The sequence below is a fragment of the Tursiops truncatus genome, chromosome 12 (assembly GCF_011762595.2).
Source record: "Tursiops truncatus isolate mTurTru1 chromosome 12, mTurTru1.mat.Y, whole genome shotgun sequence".
Classification (NCBI taxonomy): domain Eukaryota; kingdom Metazoa; phylum Chordata; class Mammalia; order Artiodactyla; family Delphinidae; genus Tursiops; species Tursiops truncatus.
Genome location: NC_047045.1, coordinates 75,724,578 through 75,739,559, shown reverse-complemented (window position 1 = coordinate 75,739,559; position 14,982 = coordinate 75,724,578). Strand labels below are relative to the sequence as shown.

The following is a 14,982-nucleotide window of genomic DNA, read 5'->3' as shown; positions in this document are numbered from 1 at the left end:
AAAGGGATGAGAATCCTTTGCATTTCACAGTTATTTCTAAAGGTTTCTAATGATAAACAGAAAATATCTAAGTTCCACGCATGAGCAGCTGTTAGAGCCGTTGGTTGTTTCTTACACATGGTAGACCGTCTAGCACTGGATTGTCTACGGGAGCTTCCTCTCACAGTAAAGCACGTAAATCACAGATCACTTAATTTCTCCACGTGCCTTTCAAGAATGCAGTAGATCAGTGTTTCTCAATATTTAGTGTTTCCGCAGATCATCAGGGGAACTTGTTAATATGCAGATCCTCGTCAGTTGCTGAGAGTCAGAGGAAGAAGCTAAAAAGTACACCTCAGATGTGATGGGAGGGCAGCCTTAGCTAGAAGAAGTTATCTGGGCAAACTATCTTGGTTCAACTTCCGCTATGGAAATATATGGGTCTCCGTTCCGTAATAATTGTAGCATCTCTGTCGATAAGCCATGACTTGAACCACTCTAAGCTAAGAAAGAAGATGGTGATATGCACTTTAACATGATGTGAACAATCACAGGTATTAACTAAAGTTAACTTGATTTTATGTCTTTTAATATATACATATAGATCTGACGCAGAGAGTACAGCCATCCACCTAGAAGCTTTGAAGAAGTTGGCACTGGCATTGCAGGAGAGAAAGCAGGCTATTGACGATCTGAAAGAGAAAAAGCAGAATTTGATAGACCATCTGAACGTGGATGACAAAGAATTAGTCAAAGAACAGACGAGTCACCTTGAACAACGCTGGTTTCAGCTTGAGGACCTTGTTGAAAGGAAAATCCAAGTGTCTGTCACCAACCTGGAGGAGTTAAGTGTGGTCCGGTCCAGATTTCAGGAGCTGATGGACTGGGCGGAAGAGCAACGACCCAACATTGCTGAGGCTCTTAAGCAGAGCCCCCCGCCTGACATGGCTCAGAACCTTCTCATGGATCACCTTGCCATTTGCAGCGAACTGGAGGCCAAACAGATGCTCCTGAAATCACTCACGAAGGATGCTGATAGGGTGATGGCTGATCTTGGCCTCAATGAGAGGCAGATAATCCAGAAGGTACTCTCTGATGCCCAAAGGCATGTGAACAGTCTCAGCGACTTAGTGGGCCAGAGACGAAAGTACTTAAACAAGGCTTTGTCCGAGAAAACCCAGTTTCTCATGGCGGTGTTCCAGGCGACCAGCCAAATTCAGCAACATGAGCGCAAGATAATGTTCCGTGAACATATCTGCCTGTTACCGGATGACGTGAGCAAACAAGTGAAGACATGTAAGAGCGCACAAGCCAGCCTCAAGACTTACCAAAATGAAGTCACTGGGCTTTGGGCCCAGGGCCGCGAATTAATGAAAGGAGTCACAGAGCAGGAAAAGAGCGAGGTGCTGGGGAAGCTTCAGGAATTGCAGAGCGTCTATGACACCGTTTTACAAAAGTGCAGCCATCGACTACAAGAACTAGAGAAAAATTTGGTTTCTAGGAAGCATTTTAAGGAAGATTTTGATAAAGCTTGTCACTGGCTAAAACAAGCAGATATTGTTACCTTTCCCGAAATCAACCTAATGAATGAGAGTGCTGAGCTGCATACACAACTGGCCAAATACCAACACATTCTTGAACAATCTCCAGAATATGAAAATCTCCTACTTACGCTGCAGAGAACTGGACAGGCCATACTGCCGACGCTGAATGAAGTCGATCATTCCTACCTCAACGAAAAGCTAAATGCACTGCCCCTGCAGTTCAATGTAATTGTCGACTTGGCTAAAGACAAGTTCTATAAAGTCCAGGAAGCAATTCTGGCTCGGAAAGAATATGATTCCTTGATCGAGTTGACAACCCAGTCTCTGTGTGATCTCGAAGACCAGTTCTCCAAGGTGAGCCAAGTCCCCAGCGACCTGAGTGTTGAAGAGGCTCTGTGTCTTCAGGATGGTTGTCGAGCTCTTGCGGGAGAGGTGGCAGCCCTTGCAGAAGCAGTGGATGAACTGAACCAGAAGAAAGAAAGTTTTCGCAGCACAGGGCAGCCATGGCAACCAGACCGGATGCTGCATCTCGTCACCCTGTACCACAGGCTGAAGCGACAGACAGAACAAAGGGTGAGCTTATTAGAAGACACCACCAGTGCTTATCAAGAGCATGAAAAGATGAGCCACCAGCTAGACAAACAACTAGAGGTTGTGAGAACAGAGCAGGCCAAGGTGAACGAGGAGACGCTTCCTGCAGAGGAGAAGCTCAAAGTGTATCACTCCCTGGCGGGAAGCCTCCAGGATTCAGGAATTCTTCTAAAACGAGTGACTGTGCATCTCGAAGATCTTGTTCCGCATCTTGATCCCTCAGCTTACGAGAAAGCCAAGCATCAGATCCAAGCCTGGCAAGAGGAGTTAAAACTGCTGACTTCCGCCATTGGCGTGACGGTGACGGAGTGTGAGAGCCGCATGGTGCAGAGCAGAGACTTCCAGACGGAGCTGAGCCGCTCCCTGGACTGGCTGCGGAGCGTGGAGACGGCGCTGAGGGGGCCACTGTGCCTGGACCTGAACCTGCGGGACGTCCAGGAGGAGATCAGAAAGGTCCAAATCCATCAGGAAGAGGTGCAGTCCAGCCTGAGGATAATGAATGCGCTGAGTAACAAGGAGAAGGAGAAATTCACGAGGGCCAAGGAGCTGATCTCTGCCGACCTACAGCACACGCTAGCTGAGCTCTCCGAGCTGGACGGGGCCCTGCAGGAAGCTCTCCGCACCAGACAGGTCGGTACCACAGGGCTTCCCCTTTCTTTTTTCCACTTTGCTTCTTTGTAAATAGGTGTGAGAAATTTCTTTGGTTTCGATTTTTTGTTTAGAATTGCTTCCTTAAATGTTTCTTTTTTTGACTACTACATGGAATCATCTTCAGTTGTGACTTAAAAAGGTGCTTTTATTGTTTATCCTCATGGTATTCATTTCATGTGGTTTTCACGTTCACTTGACTTTGGTTTTAATACAGGAACACCTCAGTTATCCTTCTCCTTTAGGAGAGATAAATGATAGCACTAGTATAATTAATACCATATGTGAGGAATTAATCATAAAATTCATTCATTAGCAATGAATAAGTAGCGATGCTTTTTTAAAAACAATGTGAAACCTGGCATTTCTAAGCTTAGTCCTGGATGAAGAGTCTCCAGATGGAGAGAGGCAGACGGATGATGCAGTCCTGACAGTGCTGAGCCAGGCTTTCTTGCGGGGTCTCCCATCAGTTGCCCCATCTCTCCACCCCTTCCTCAGGGAGGAGTGCTTCCTCTTCTCTGGCTTCCCTGAAGCACAACAGAAGCAAGACTAGAATATCCAGGGCTTCCCTGGTGGGGCAGTGGTTGACAGTCCGCCTGCCGGTGCAGGGGACACAGGTTCGTGCCCCGGTCCGGAAAGATCCCACGTGCCGCGGAGCGGCTGGGCCCGTGACCCATGGCTGCTGAGCCTGCGCGTCCGGAGCCTGTGCTCCACAGCGGGAGGGGCCACAATAGTGAGAGGCCCAAGTACTGCAAAAAAAAAAAAAAAAAAAAAAAAAAAGACTAGAATATCCATCATGACTTGACTTGAAGATAACAAAGAAATGAGAGCATGCTCAGAACTTCCCAGGTTAGCCTCCTAATTGTGACTTGTTCTGGGGCTCTGTGCATTCAAAAATAAGAGAGATACAACAGTGCCCAGAGGTGTACTTACTTTAATCCCTTGACCCTTTTTCTCCACATCTGTCCCTCTGATTCTATGGGATTTCAACCAGCCGTTTAAGTTAAGGACAGCCGTCCTTAGGATAATATAGTAACTATCGCTTTGGAGTAAAGCACACCTGGATTTCAATCTCAGTTATATGATCTTGAGCGAATTACCTGCATCCCGTACGTCTCAGTTTTCTCTGTGGGAGAGGGATAATAATATCTCCCTCTTCAGATTTATATTCTTAGTGCAGGGTCTGACGTAGAGGTATCCCCAGATGACTCAGCTATCATTTAACTTTATTTTTCACATAGATTAAGGTTAACACTAAATAATACAATTTTTTAAAAAATCTTAACATGTGGTCAAAATCTTAGTAAACTTCATCATGTAAAATTCTGACTTCTTAAACTAGTCTATTTAGTATATTTTTACCTTTTCATGTTGGTTCAGGCCACTGTTAAATTTTTTTCAAAAAACTATGACCCTATAGCTGTAGGGATAGAGATGGAGTATTTAACCCAGAGTGAAGAATCGAAACAGAAGTTACCTGGGATTTTCATTCTTGAAAAACATCTGTCATGTAAGCCTGCTTCTGTTGATTTGATGATTTTTTTTTTTTTTTTTTGCTGTACGCGGGCCTCTCACTGTTGTGGCCTCTCCCGCTGTGGAGCACAGGCTCCGGACGCACAGGCTCAGTGGCCATGGCTCACGGGCCCAGCCACTCCGCGGCATGTGGGATCTTCCCAGACCGGGGCACGAACCCGTGTCCCCTGCACAGGCAGGCGGACTCTCAACCACTGCGCCACCAGGGAAGCCCAATTTTATGATTTTTGAACCAAAATCTTGAATCTGCTAAGGTGTCCCTACTTCTGCCATCTTGTGATTGGTAGTCTTATTTATTGTCTTGGCCCAAATAACTGAAGGTCGCGGTTCTGGTGGCGTTTCTAACCTCCACCACTGATTCTTTGCTTTGCCATCCTCGTTCTTTCCTCATTAAGTGCTAATCTTACATGTACTTTCTCTACCACTTCTTCATCTACTTCATCTACCACATCTACTTCTTCTCTACCACTTCTGCATCTTTGCTTGACAGTAATGGCTTGTCTTGTCCAACCTCTGATGGCCAATTAGAGTGTTTCCTTTCCTTCTGGATCTGAATGGACTTCATTGCACAGGGGTCAGCTTTCCAATCTTCAACTTTTCTATCGTAGTCTCTATGCAAGACTTATAGGCTACTATTTCACTACCAGAAATCACTATTTGGTCTGGTAAACGCCGTTTTAGAAGTTTGGTGTTATTACACTCCCTTTTTTCCCCTCCAGCTTTATTGAGGGATAATTGACAAAGAAAATGGTAAGATATTTAAAGTGTACAATGTAATGGTTTGATATATGTACACATTGTGAAAGAATTCCTTCTTCAAGTCAGTTAACAAGTTAACACATCCATCACATCACATATTTATCTTTATCTGTTCTTTTTTTTTTGGTGAAAACATTTAATTTCTGCTTGTTAAGCAAATTTCAAGTATACGTTACACTGTTATCAGCTACAGTCACCATGTTACACGTTAGATCCCCAGACCTTATTCAACTTAAAACTAAAAGTTTGCACCATTTTTTTTTTTTTTTGGCTGCACTGCACAGCTTGTGGGATTTTAGTTCCCCGACCAGGGATTGAACCTGGGCCCTCAGCAGTGAGATCATGGAATCTTAACCCCTGGACCACCAGGAATTCCCAAAACGTTTGCACCATTTTACCAACCTCTCTATTTTGTTCACCCTGCAGCCCCTGGCAACCAGTTTTCTACTCTAAATTTCTATGATTTCAGCTTTTCCTTTTTTTTTTTTTTTTTTAGAGTCCATGTGATATTTGTCTTTTTCTGTCTGGCTTATTTCACTTAGAGTAATATCCTCCAGGTTTGTCCGTGTTTTGGGAAATGACAGGATTTCCTTCTTTTTTAAGGCTGAATAATATTCCAAGGTGTGTATTTTTTTTTAATTCTTTCATCTGTGGATGGACACTTAGGTTGTCTCCATACCTTGACTATTGTGAATAACACTGCTATGAACATGAGAGTACAGATATCTCTTCGAGATAATGATTTTGTTTTCTTTGGATAAATACCCAGAAGTGAGATTGCTGGATCATATTGGCAGTTAATTTCTTGAGGAACTTCCATGCTGTTTTCCACAGTGGCTGTAGCAGTTTACCTTCCTACTGGTATTATTTTACTCCTACCTAAATGAGTCATTATTTCACTTTGGTGACTATTCATTCTGCCACATATTAGTAAGCATTATATTTTTTCTTTAAAGAGAGGACATTTCAGAGCCATCATAAATTTCTATTCCATCTGTGACCTTGTTTATTTATTTTAACTGCAATAATAAAATTATAACAAGAAGAACAGAAGGGAAAGTAAAGGATAATAATGGATTGCACCAAAAAAAATTTACCAGCTTATCAATTCATTTATACACATACATCCATGTGACTGAAGACTGGAAAAGAAATGGAAAGCATAAATTTATTTTTGGCAAACACATTGCAAAAGAGAGTTGATTATGTTTGCAATTAATGTTTTTCAGGCTACCTTGACTCAGATGTATAGTCAGTGTCAAAGGTACTTTCAAGTGTTTCAAGCAGCTAATGACTGGCTTGACGACGCTCACGAAATATTACAGCTGACAGGCAATGGCCTAGATGTGGAGAGTGCAGAGGAAAGTCTCAAAAACCACATGGAATTTTTTAGTACAGAGGATCAGTTCCACAGCAATCTGGAGGAGCTCCAAGGCCTAGTAGCCAACCTGGACCCACTCATCAAGCCAAGTGGAAAAGAGGACTTAGCACAGAAAATGGCCTCCCTGGAAGAGAAAAGCCAGGGGACAATACAAGAGTCACACGTCCAATTAGATCTCTTGCAGAGGTATTGGATTTGTTTTGGTCTTTATATTCTAGTGAAATGGATTTTCACATGGAAAATAGGAATATATTAATGATATACATTATCGTTCATCCTCTTCTCTTAAGTATCACTAGACATATTGACATCAGAGCTCTGCACAGAGATGTGTTATTTGAAGTTGCTTATTGATGTGTGTTGGATTTTTTCAAGATGTGCAGCTCAGTGGCAGGATTACCAGAAGGCAAGGGAAGAGGTTATTGAATTGATGAATGATGCAGAGAAGAAACTGTCTGAGTTTTCTTTACTGAAGACTTCTTCCAGTCATGAAGCAGAAGAAAAATTGTCAGAACACAAGGTTAGCTTTGTTGTTTTTTTTTAATATTCTTTCATTGTAACTGTAATGGGTCTTTGCAATATGATAGTTCCAGAAGCAAGTCAATAAATCTTCATTTCCACCTCGGCTTTTTAAACACAAAAAGGATACATTTAACCACATTTCTTAGCAGTTTTAACTTAATTAAATGCTGTCATCTTTTTAGGATTCCCGTTAGAAATGCATAGCTAGGTTTAAAAAGACACATTCAGAGCAATTTGCTTCTGATAAGATGTGATACAATAGATTTCAGTAAATACTTTCTGGTGTAACTTACATTAGTTCAATTAAAATTCAAAAATTAATAGCTGAGTCTCACTCATATCACAGCAAAATAAGGTAGAATGTGACATACTTAAATATCAAATTCCATTCACTTATATTTTTGCTAGTTTTTAAAAATGGGAGAATGTCATCTCAAGCAGCATGTAAATGTTTGTTTGTAATAAATAAGTATTCGCCTTACCTCTTTTAAAAAAGCCAAGCCTAACTCAATTACAAATTAAATGTAAAAGTAAGAATTACCAGAGGAAAATAAACATATGTAGGAACATTTCCTTTTGTGGATAATTTTAGGCTTTACCAAAATCCATAGAGCTTTTGAGAAAAACCATCTCTCCCCTCAACCTCTGTTCCTCTGCCCACCCAGGCTTTAGTGTCAGTAGTTAACTCTTTTCATGAGAAAATTGTGGCCTTAGAGGGTAAAGCTTCAGAACTGGAAAGAACCGGAAATGGCACCAGCAAAGCAACCATAAGCAGGTCGATGACGGCTGTCTGGCAGCGCTGGACACGGCTCCGCGCTGTGGCCCAGGACCAGGAGAAGATACTGGAAGATGCAGTGGATGAGTGGAAGAGCTTTAACAATAAGGTAATCTCCATTACTGATGGGCTCAAAGTATTGTTTCCTTGCTGATGAGAATGTATTTTGAAAAGTGGTATTTTGCTCCTTTTTTCAAATCGGCCTTATGAAAGTAAAAAGCCTTTTCAAAAAAATCTCTATTTACATTGATATGAAAACCAAATTATGAAATAAAATACATATGCAATGTGCAATTTAGTCCCAAGGCTGGGTCCAGTTATTTTAATAGGAAATAAGCCAAGTAATCACATTTGAAAGGGGGACAAGCCCATTTTGCCCCATTTGTGAGGCTCTTAGTGACACTTTCTTTCCTGGCCCTGAAAAAGTGCAAAACACTTTGTCTTTGCCATGAAATAAGCAGGAATTTAACTCATTTTCCAAATCCTGTTTAATTTAATATCTTCCCTTTTAAGTAGGGTTCAAGTTTTAAGCCACATCTTCCTTGATGACTCAAAGGCACGTATTCATGTTAGCGTAAATATTGAAAAGAGTTTTTCTTTTATCTGTTTAGTAAAAGAAAATTTTTTGAAAAAACCTTTTTCTATGTTATGAAATGTCTGATTGCCCTATTATTATTATATATTTTATTTATTTATTTATTTTTGGCCACGCCATGCAGCATGTGGGATCTTAGTTCCCTAACCAGGGATCGAACCCGTGCCCCCTGCATTGGGAGCACAGAGTCTTAACCATTGGATTGCCAGGGGAGTCCCTGCCCTGATGTTATTTTGAGATTAAATCTTAAAACCCAGAATAATAGCGTGGTCTTTCCTTCCATGTTAAGGAGATTGTTCACATTTTAGTTTCCTGAGATTTAGAGTTGACACCATCATCTTTAACGTGCCCCAATGCATTAGTGTCAGATTTGGCATTTATGGGAATTGCCCTGTTTTTTTCAGTTTATTTACTTTGAACTTCATAGTATGTACATTTGTCATCAGGTTAAAAAAGCCACTGAAATGATTAATAAGCTGCAAGATAAATTACCGGGAAGTTCAGCAGAGAAAGCCTCGAAAGCAGAACTCCTAACTCTTCTTGAATATCATGACACATTCATTCTGGAGCTGGAGCAGCAACAGTCGGGCTTACGGATGCTGGAGCAGCAAGCAGTGAGCATGCTCCAGGATGGGGCCGAGCTGTCCCCCGGAGAAGAGCTACCCACTGTGCAGGAAATCACGGCGATGCAGGACCGGTGCCTGAAGTAATTATACACCTGCTCTCCTTCTCTGCTTCTAAACTTGGCTATGACCCAAAGGGACAAATGTGGTATTAAGAGTCTGGGAGTGCTCCCGCCGACCACCTTACAAATGTGGGGCTCTGTTCCTGTCATCCTTGCTATCTAGTACATATCTAGTCGTATTTAGAAATATAGTAATGAACCAGATGCAATCTCTGCCTTCAGGTAGTTTATAGTCAAGCAGCAGAGGTAGACAACTAAAGATGCCTTTTAGGTGGAACATGGGAGGGGCACTAAGGGAAATCAAAGCAGAGGCAACTAAACTAGGAGAGGAGTCAAGGAAGGCTTCTCTTCAGAAGGGTGTTTAAGCTAAAGACTAAGCAGGCTTGAGCCAGCCAGTGAGGTGGGAGGAGAGCTCTGCAAACAGGGCAATAACAAGAAAGCGTGGAAGGAAGCATGTCACCTCAGGGGAACTCTTGGGTGATGGGGCGATTCATGAGACATAAAGCTTAAAAGGTAAACAGTTGGGAGCTATTGAGTACTTGGTTTTGATAAATCTTGATAACTCATTGGCTAAATTGGATGACACATAGATTAGAGCAAGGATGATACCAAAGTCCAGGTAAATAATAGTCATTTACTGATAGTGAACTTAGAGAAAGTTAATCTTTTATTTATTTATTTATTTATTTATTTTTGGCTGTGTTGGTTCTTCATTGCTACACACAGGTTTTCTCTAGTTGTGGAAGGCGGGGGGGGGGGGGGGGGGGGGGGGCACTCTTCGTTGCGGTGTGCGGGCTTCTCTTGTTGCGGTGCATGGGCTCAGTAGTTGTGGCGCACAGCCTTAGTTTTTCCGCGGCACGTGGGATCTTCCCGGACCAGGGTTTGAACCTGTGTCCCCTGCATTGGCAGGCGGATTCTTAACCACTGCATCACCAGGGAAGTCCTGAAAGTTAATCTTCATGATATGTAACCAGCCTGATTCACTTATGGGGCCAGAGAGGAAGCGTCACTATGTAATTTAACTCCTGTATTAACTACTATTACTCATACATATCCTACATTCACCCCTTCACTATAGATGAGTTCAGGATAATCTGACTCCACGTATTTAAATTTTTTTAACCAAATTTATGTCAATTCAAATAAAGACTTAAAATTTGGATGTTGAACATTATTAATCATAAAATTTCCAAAGTTTGAGTCTTTATTTAAAGACTAGTTTCTAATAGGCACAAATATTCCAGTTACACATTACCTTTAAAGGCTGATGATTCTGCACCATGAGTAGATTTTCAAAGAGGAAATAAATAATCAAACAATCTCCAGGTTACTCTCGACAAGAAAGTGAATTGCAGTTTAGTGGCATGGGAGTATGTCAGCTCTCAATTTTCCAGGGATAATTCATTCACTTCACGTGATGTATTTTCTCCTGTTATACCTGAAGAAAACTTAAGTGTTACTGAAAATCATCTGGCAGTTTGGGGGAAGTGTCTTTACTTGGAAAAGATAGGCGGCTTCACTTTTTTAATGTCTGTTTTTGACAATTTGATGTCATGTATTGGGGGGGTTCCTTTCGTTTCAATCCACATCTGCTTTCTCCCTTTATTGTATTTAAAGCATACAGGAGAACGTGAAGAAGAACAGAAAGGTGTTAAGGCAGGAGCTGAAGGAGCGAGAAGTGGTGGAGACCCACATCAATTCAGTAAAATCTTGGGTTCAGGAAACGAAGGAGTATTTGGGGAATCCAACAATAGAAATAGATGCTCAACTTGAAGAACTTAAGGTACAAAACTCATTCCCTAGACCCATCATGTTAAAAAATTGTCCTGCTTTTAATCAAATGTATCTGTTTATATTCAATGAAATAATTGAATTAAAAATTTTTAGAAATGTTTTATAAACATTTATGTACATTTGTCATCAGGTTAAAAAAGCCACTGAAATTATTAATAAGCTGCAAGATAAATTACTGGGAAGTTCAGCAGAGAACTTCCCGGTAACTTATAGAAAACTAAAAGTTTTCTATAAGACTTTTAGTATTATTTCACTGGGCTTTCTTTTGTTCTGTATAAAGTGGACATGCTTCTTATTGAGACTAAAGAAAATTTTGCTTTTTGTAAATGTGTTTCTCTAATTCCACACAATCATATTTTGAGGAACAATACATAGCCTTGTCTCTGTACCCATAAAAATTAATTTCCTTATCAGGCTCCCAGAAATTTCTTATGTTGATCTTTTCTTCAGATTCTCCTAACAGAAGCCACAAATCACCGACAGAACATTGAGAAAATGGCTGAAGAACAGAAGAATAAGTATCTTGGTCTTTATACTATATTACCTTCTGAACTCTCCCTTCAGCTAGCTGAAGTGGCCTTGGACCTAGGAACTATCCATGATCAGGTAAACCTACGGTCAAGAAAGAGTACTTTTCCACTCTTTTATAGGTTCAGTACTCTTGTATGAGAGTTCGTGATTTTCACCATCCTGTCTTCATGGAAACAGAGTTAAAAAAAAAAAGATCAGTATAAAATAATAATATTAAATTAGAGGTCTTATTCATAGGCAAGAAGCATATGAGAAGATATTAGATGTGAACAATACTGTCAAACATTAAAGATAATTTACCTGCTTCCAAAAGGAAATTACTCAGAGAAACAAAGACACATTTCATGTATTCAACAAGTATTTATAGAGTATCCAGAGTCTGCCAGGCACTCTTCTTTTGTTGTTTCAGTTCAGCAAGATGTAGTAGGTGAAGATATTTGAAAAAAGGGAAAATCAGAGTTAAAAAAATAAGGTCAAACCAGGAATGAGGTTTCTACCCCAAATGCATGCTATAGGGTCCCGTATTGTGTCTAGAGGAAGTCTTATCAGTCTAACTCTAACTTCCAAATAACTAAGGAAAGGAATGTGTATAAATTTTTTTTTTTTTTTTCTGTACGTGGGCGTCTCACTGTTGTGGGCTCTCCCGTTGTGGAGCGCAGGCTCCGGACGCGCAGGCTCAGCGGCCATGGCTCACAGGCCCAGCCGCTCCGCGGCATGTGGGATCTTCCCGGACCGGGGCACGAACCCGTGTTCCCTGCATCGGCAGGCGGCCTCTCAACCACTGCACCACCAGGGAAGCCAGGAATGTGTATAAATTTTAAAACAAACCTTTTTTTTTTTTTAAATTTAACAAATTGCTACATAGCCATTCATAGCACTGAGATCAGAGGGATATTTCTATCTTAACTCCTAGTAAAGAACATACACTTTCATGTAGGGAAAATAGCTTCAGTAGCATTTGTATGGAAACATAATGGGTTTTAGGACCTTCTTGGTGGCCTAACACTAAAGCAGTTTAGTTAAAACTGGTCTACAGAAGATAAAGGGAGGATAATTCTAAACTACTACATGAGATGGAAAGTAGTAAGTATTGCGTTGTAGAAACTATAAAACTATAAAATTCAGGTAAGTGTGCTGTACCTTCTAGACTCTCTGGTGTATGATGCAAAGTGTTTAAAAATTTTCATCAAAGTCTAATTCTACTGCATCATACTATTGACCTAAACTAAAATATTATTTTTTATTTTAAGTATTAAAATACTAATTTTATACTAATATTTTACAGTATTACTTATTTGGTTTTTCTTCTTAGACATTGGAAGGTCTTTTGGGAAGGATGACTTGGCGAGTTCAGATCTTAAAAAAAGAAGTTCAAATTTCAGGTTTTTTTCCTCTGGATACATTTCCCTATAATAGAGTTCTTCACATGCATTCCATTTACGTAGCGCTCAACTCAAAATAATGAAGTCGAAAAAAGTACTCTTTTAATGGTGTATTTCCTCACTACTAAGGAGATTTGATTTGCTATTTTTATATATTACAAAATGATCAACACAATAAATCTAGTTAGCATTCAAAACCATACATAGTTATAAAAATTTTTTTTCTTGTGATGAAAACTTTTAAGAAGTACTCTCTTAGCAACCTTCAAGTATGCAATATAAGATGGTTAACTATAGTCACCATGCCATACATTACATCTGCATCACTTAAAGAGATTTTTTTAAGGCTTTTCATTTATACAAAGAAAATATTTCTTTACCATCTTCCCTTCAACATTTTATTATAAGCAAAATATGAATGTTATCATATCAAATCAAAGCCATTAGAAACTTGTAAATATTAACTGTGATTTTTCATTTTCCTTTCCATTGGACATGTTCTGTGCTTTTTTGTCATACTGTACAGAGGTAATTGGAAGTTAGAAAAAGAGTTAACAGATCATTAACAGCTACTTATGAAAAGGTGCATGGACACAAATCTGTGTGCCTCCAATTATCTGGAATCGTCTTCCATTTTATGAAGAAAAAGGCCTAGAAGAGTTTGTATGTTTAGGGTCACAGAGTTAGTAAGTGGAGAAGATAGAGTTCAAACTCAGCTATCTGCACTGCTTCCTGTAAACACCTGATGAGTGAATCACTGTACATGCATTGCTTGTTCCTTTGCTGAAATAGCAGCAGAAAGAGGTGCAGTTAATACGTAAAATGGTGGGAAGTAAGGCTGCAGGGAAAACCATGAGCGTTTGTAATTGCACGTGGCTGGCTTGTTGAGGTACTTCGATGCCAAAGCAGTGTTGATGACTTAGAGTGCCTCTTGGCAATATCTGAAGATGGAGATATATATTAGTATTAATTATCCAATTTTTACCATGGTTGATTTTGCTGTTCTCATTGATTATTTAGATCCAGGACAAAATAAAAGAAGTTGAACAGAGCAAGGCCATGAGTCAGGAATTCAGCCAGCAAATTCAGAAGATAGCCAAAGATCTCACAACTATTCTAACCAAGCTGAGAGCAAAGACAGATAATTTAGTTCAAGCTAAAACTGACCAAAAGGTAAGGAAGGAGAAGTGGAAATATAAGGGGGGCTATTGAATGAATTAAATATTCTGAGTGCATTAGTTTATTTTGAAGATACAGAAAAAAAAAAAAAAAAGCTTCCTTGATTAGCAGGCTTCATGAAAACCAGAGAGTAAAGGCAGGCAGTAAAGAAATTTTGTAAATACAATAATATAGAGCTACTTATATCGTATAATTTATTATCACAGTTAAACTGTATTCATAAATATACATGCATATGTAGTGTCAAAGGACTAAATGATGGTTTAGGATTACAAGTATATAAATTTCAAAATGAAGGATGTTCTTGGTAGTTAAATCCCTGTTCTCATTTTGCCAATGAGTAAAGGTAATCCTTTTTGGGTGGGACAGAAGGAATATTTTAGCTCTCTCAGCCTCGTAGGCAATAAACACCAGGGTTACAAAACATCCTGCTGTGCCTTTTCAACTGAAGAAACAGAAATGAACCGATCATAGTTGAATTATTCTTATATATTTGGCTTTTACAAAAATCATTTAAAATATAATCCTTCTGATTCTGGAAAATCTGGAGAAATTTATTATCTATAGTCTAACGTTCTTTCCTTTTGATGACCATCCAGGTGCTAGGAAAGGAATTAGATGTCTGTAACTTAAAATTAATGGACCTAGATGAAGCAGTACAAAAATTCTCAGAACACAATGGCCAACTGGGTAAACCACTGGCCAAGAAGATTGGAAAACTGACTGAACTTCACCAGCAGACCATTAGACAGGCCAATAACCGGCTCTCTAAGCTCAGCCAGGTATGTTTTCCCAGCCGGTAATCAACATTCTCTAAAGCCAAAATTCAATTTTCTATTTTTTGCTTTTAAAAATAAGTGAAAAGATAATATGGACAGTGATGAGAGTAAGTTAAATGTAGCTTATTTCATACCATGCCTGTGTTCCTAAAATTGACACGTAAACCTGACTTTATTTTATATCAAACCATATAATAAATTTATTGACAAAGGTGTTCCTATAAATGGACTTTTATAAATAAGTAAATATATATGTATGTATGTTTGCCTTTACTTAATTGGTTCAGGTCACACATCATCATAAT

At 39.7% G+C, this 14,982-nt stretch overlaps 1 protein-coding gene across 1 annotated transcript in view; it reads left to right on the top strand.

The window, feature by feature from the left end:
* SYNE1 (spectrin repeat containing nuclear envelope protein 1) overlaps window positions 1-14,982 on the top strand; it is a 457,027-nt gene that overhangs the window by 257,032 nt on the left and 185,013 nt on the right. Inside the window, exons 75-83 of the mRNA XM_073789748.1 lie at window positions 584-2,744; window positions 6,284-6,621; window positions 6,811-6,955; window positions 7,623-7,841; window positions 8,774-9,033; window positions 10,630-10,795; window positions 11,257-11,412; window positions 13,740-13,892; window positions 14,498-14,680. Of these exons, the coding sequence (XP_073645849.1) occupies window positions 584-2,744; window positions 6,284-6,621; window positions 6,811-6,955; window positions 7,623-7,841; window positions 8,774-9,033; window positions 10,630-10,795; window positions 11,257-11,412; window positions 13,740-13,892; window positions 14,498-14,680 (3,781 nt within the window). The remainder of the gene's footprint in view (window positions 1-583; window positions 2,745-6,283; window positions 6,622-6,810; window positions 6,956-7,622; window positions 7,842-8,773; window positions 9,034-10,629; window positions 10,796-11,256; window positions 11,413-13,739; window positions 13,893-14,497; window positions 14,681-14,982) is intronic.